The sequence below is a fragment of the Drosophila subpulchrella genome, unplaced genomic scaffold, assembly GCF_014743375.2.
Source record: "Drosophila subpulchrella strain 33 F10 #4 breed RU33 unplaced genomic scaffold, RU_Dsub_v1.1 Primary Assembly Seq51, whole genome shotgun sequence".
Lineage (NCBI taxonomy): Eukaryota > Metazoa > Arthropoda > Insecta > Diptera > Drosophilidae > Drosophila > Drosophila subpulchrella.
This window is the reverse complement of record NW_023665688.1, coordinates 676956-681506: the sequence shown is the minus strand read 5'-3', so window position 1 is coordinate 681506 and position 4551 is coordinate 676956. Positions and strand designations below refer to the sequence as shown.

The 4551-nt window shown below is 43.0% G+C and overlaps 1 protein-coding gene across 1 annotated transcript; it reads right to left on the bottom strand.

The window, feature by feature from the left end:
- Positions 1-3261: 3261 nt before the first annotated feature.
- Positions 3262-3864, bottom strand: LOC119562473. Its single transcript, XM_037875669.1, has 2 exons — positions 3664-3864; positions 3262-3576 (listed from the first exon to the last, which is right to left on the bottom strand). Exons 1-2 carry the CDS (start codon positions 3826-3828, stop codon positions 3262-3264), a joined length of 480 nt encoding a protein of 159 aa, XP_037731597.1. The 5' UTR covers positions 3829-3864.
- Positions 3865-4551: the final 687 nt, after the last annotated feature.

The following is a 4551-nucleotide window of genomic DNA, read 5'->3' as shown; positions in this document are numbered from 1 at the left end:
TCTGTGTGTCCGGATGAACGCTGAGATCTTGGAAACTATGAGAGCTAGGCTATTGAGATTTGGCGTGCAGATTCCTGAGCTTCTTACGCAGCGCAAGTTTGTTTCAGTAGAGTGCCACGCCCACTTTTACGCCCACAAACCGCCCAAAACTGTGGCTCCTACAGTTTTGATGCTAGAATAAAATTTTTAACTGAAATGTATTGTTCTCATCAATACCTATCGATTGACTTAAAAAAAAGTTTGCCACGCCCACTTTATCGCCCACAAACCGCCCCCAAACTTCAAAAAATCGTAAATATGAACGTGGATATCTCGGAAACTATCAAAGATATAGAATCAGGATTTCAGATTTAGATTTCGTAGCTTTGTACGCAGCGCAATTTTGATACGCGAATATGCCACGCCCACTCTAACGCCCACAAACCGCCCAAGCCTGTGGCGCCCACAATTTTCATGCTACCGCCGGTAGGTGGCGCATTTCAGTCTTGCTTTGCTGCTTGCTTATTTCCATTTCCCTTTGGTCCCTTTAGCTGAGTAACGGGTATCTGATAGTCGAGGCACTCGACTATAGCGTTCTTTCTTGTTTTTTAGGTGCTTTCTATACAATTCGGCCAAGGGCTGACCGACATCACGCCTTAATTGAGGGTACCCCTCAATGGGGGGGAGAATGTTCGTACCCAAGGGTGCTCAACATGACCATCACCTAACCAATCAAGCTGGCGCTTAGTAGCACCCACTGCAGATGAGAATTGCTAATCAGCATATTATATATCTCACTACCTCACCGTCTCACCGACTCAACGGTATACTGACCCAGTCAGCCCATTTTGCAGTGTCTGCCGAGCCAACTACGCAAATTGCTACCATAATCAAAACTCCCTGACCTACCTACCTATCTACCTACTTTAGAATATAGCTTATTTCACTAATTATTGCACTAATCTTCCGTGTTCCAAGTAGTGTATAAGCATGTATCAAATGAAGAATAAATCAGTTATCAAAGCAACTCATTATTCCGCGGTTCTACTTTCCACCTCCTGGAATAGGGCTCGTACTACACTATCTCAACTAGCAGCTAACCTACGTTAGCTCAACCCCAGCGCAGTTCCCGCATCGCCTGTGGTCCGGCATCGCAATAACCATCGTTACCATTGCCGCGACGCGATCGTCTTGCGAATGTCTACTTCGGTGAGGCACAAACAATGTGAAATTGTCTGCTAACCGCGAAAAACCAAAATTCGCAATAATTGAATTTACCCCAAACGGAGAACTTATTATGAATAATTTATCAAACTTGAAAGTTCACTTGAATTCTGAGTAATACTCATATTATAATCTGAATGTGGACTTTAGTAAGAATTAGTATGCTCACCTATACGAAATTTATTCAAGATATGAACCTATTTACTATAAACGTGAATCACAACCATTAACATTGAAGAAAAGGATTGCCCGTCATCAAACGGAGTTTGTGCTTTAAACAATGCACACAATATTTAAAAAAATTTTAGAAGTAGCTTTAAAATAAGAAAATAATTTTAAAATTGAAACCAGAAAACAAAATTTATAAAAAACAAGGAAGAACGCTATAGTCGAGTAACTCGACTATCAGATACAGGTTACTCAGCTAAAGCGTCCAAAGGGAAACGGAGATATGCTAGCAACAAAGCGAGATTAAAATGCGCCACCTACCGGCGGAAGACAGATTTAAGCGTTATGGGCGTTAGAGTGGGCGTGGCAAACTTTTTTTTGGATCAATCGATAGGTATTGACGAGACCAATACAATTCAGTTAAAAGTTTGTATCTAGCATGTGGGCGTCATAGGCTTGGGCGGCTTGTGGGCGTAATAGTGGGCGTGGCATATTCGCGTAACAACCTTACGCTGCGTACAAGGCTACGGAATCTAAATCTGAGATACCAATTCTCTATCTTTGATAGTTTCCGAGATATCCATGTTCATATTTACGATTTTTTGAAGTTTGTGGGCGGTTTGTGGGCGTTAAAGTGGGCGTGGCAAGCGCCCAGTTAAAATTTTATTCTAGCCTCAAAACTGTAGGAACCACAGTTTTGTGCGGTTTGTGGGCGTAAGAGTTGAAACAAACTTGCGCTGCGTAAGAAGCTCAGGAATCTGCACGCCAAATCTCAATAGCCTAGCTTATAGTTTCCGAGATCTCAGCGTTCATCCGGACAGACAGACAGACGAACAGACGGACATGGCTAGATCGACTCGGCTAGTGATCCTGATCAAGAATGTATATACTTTATGGGGTCGGAAACGCTTCCTTCTGCCTGTTACATACTTTCTGACGTTACTTTACGAGTAACGGGTATAAAAATGTCATGAGGAAATTGACCAATTTATTGAACAATTTAAAGATTAGATAATTGACCAGCGCTTTTAATTTCTTCTTCTGCCATCGGAATCATGCGCCTGCCAGAAAATTTATTTCAATATACAACGGCTTTTTATTTGGAGTTCAAATTACGGGTACGGATAATAGAAAATATTTCCTTGATTAAGGTATGTCGGCTACCTGCGAGTTGTTGCGATGTCGTGATTTCCACCCCTATTATGGACGTGTTAGAGCTAGCACTCTGCCTGTGCATTGGCGTGTCTATGATCATATCAATTACGGTGCGCCTTTGGGCTTGTGCATGTATCCCTTTTATTGAGGTCAGGTTATGGACAGGTGCGCATATTCGAGTAGCTCTTCCTTGAGTCTTTTCTATGACATGTTTATGAACCATTTGTGGGAAGGAGAGAATCTTAGACAATTTACCAGCTGGGGCGAAAACAAAAATGTAGTTGGAAAATATTTCACAATTGAGAATCATTAGCTTGTGAGATTTATTTAACTGGGTTTCTTTTGATTTTATAATTAGTTTTGCAATCACAGGGCACATCTTTCCCCAACATGATCGGACATGTTCCTATAAGATAGATATTATGGGTGTGCGACCTTTCTCAAGTACACAAAAACACCTGTTGAATATTAATTGCTCCTAATGAGAAAAAAAGGTCACGTGATCAGATTTGTCACATGGGGGTGAGGGGTGGGGGCAATTAGTTTACTCTTTTTGGGACATGATCGTGATAATTGTATGACATCTGTAATACTCCAGTAATAACACGCGTATAGTAGTTTTAATAACTTTTATTAAACAGTCGCTATTGTTCGCTACCGCTCGCTTTCGTTGCTTATCGTCGACCCCTTCTTGAACTCAACATACGACGCGATCCACCACGCGTCGTGGTGAGTTTATGTATCCCGTGTTGGGCTCGAATCCCGATCAGCTGACACGGGTTCCCACATCTCTCCTTTTTTTTTCAGACGCAGTTTTAGGCCTCCCTGTGGCATCTGTGAGGTGAGCTCCGCGTCAATTAGTTTGGCCGGGAATGATTCATCAGTCCTTTTCGGGGATTGGCCCTCCTCCGGCTGAACTGCAGCAGAGGATTCGACTTTCTTGAGGTGACTGGCGTTCCTGGTATACGACTTCCCATTTCCGGTTACCTGGACCACATCACCGTCTCTGCTGGTCACCTCGTAAACCGTTGGATCGAACGTTGGTGTTAGCTTGTGGGGGAAAATAACATTTTTAATTAGAACCCTGTCACCTACAGTTAATTGAATATATTTTGCTCCTCTAGCTGCATCTGCTACCTTCTTCCCTTTTTCTTTCTGGCACATGTCCCTATCTCTTTCCTCCGAGTCCACATCCTGATCCGAAATATCCTCAATTCCGGGAATTTTATCTCGAATCGTCCGATTGTACATCAGCTGGGTTGGAGCTGCACCCGTTGTACTATGCGGTGTTACATTATACATAAGAACGAACTTTTGCAACTCCTTCTTATTGTTACTTCTACTACGATTTTGAGACGTTTAACCAGCGATTTATTCATATTCTCCACCTCGCCGTTCGCTTGTGGCCAATATGGAGGAGTTGTACGCAACTCGATCCCGTTTGTTGTACAAAATTCGTTGAATTCCGCGCTTATAAACTGGCGACCGTTGTCCGCTGTTAATGTTTGGGGAAAACCTAGCCTTGCGAAAAATTTCCTCCATCTCGTTTATTATAATTTTTGATGTGATGCTCCTCGTTATTTTGTACTCCATATATCGAGAGTAATAATCGATTAGTACCAAAATGTATTCTCCGTTTGGTAGCGGGCCTAACAGATCGGTTGCCAAACACTTCCATGGGCCATTTGGAAACGAGTGCCTCTTCATTGGGGCCGGACGTACCGGAGCAGACACCAAAATGCAGCTACGACAGGTTTTAACGAACTCTTCAGCTTCTCTGTCCATTCGTGGCCACCATACTTTTGATCGGAGTCGCCGCTTCATTGCAGTCTCGCCTGGGTGACCCTCATGTGCTAACTCCAACACTTTCCGTCGCAGATTTTTCGGAATCACTATCTTTGTTCCTCTTAGCAGCAAATTACCGAGCGTCGACACTTCAAATCGAAACGGATAGAATGGACTCGATGTAGCTAGCTTCCACGAATCCTCCTTTAGGCACGTCATTGCATCCATTATCCCCTCATC

Excerpts from the sequence above, each read along its gene's own strand:
- LOC119562473 (XM_037875669.1), bottom strand. The coding sequence starts at position 3,828 with ATGTATAATGTAACACCGCATAGTACAACGGGTGCAGCTCCAACCCAG. Across the intron at positions 3,577-3,663 it reads AGAAAGAAAAAGGGAAGAAG|CTAACACCAACGTTCGATCC; the intron begins GTAGCAGATGCA and ends TTCCCCCACAAG.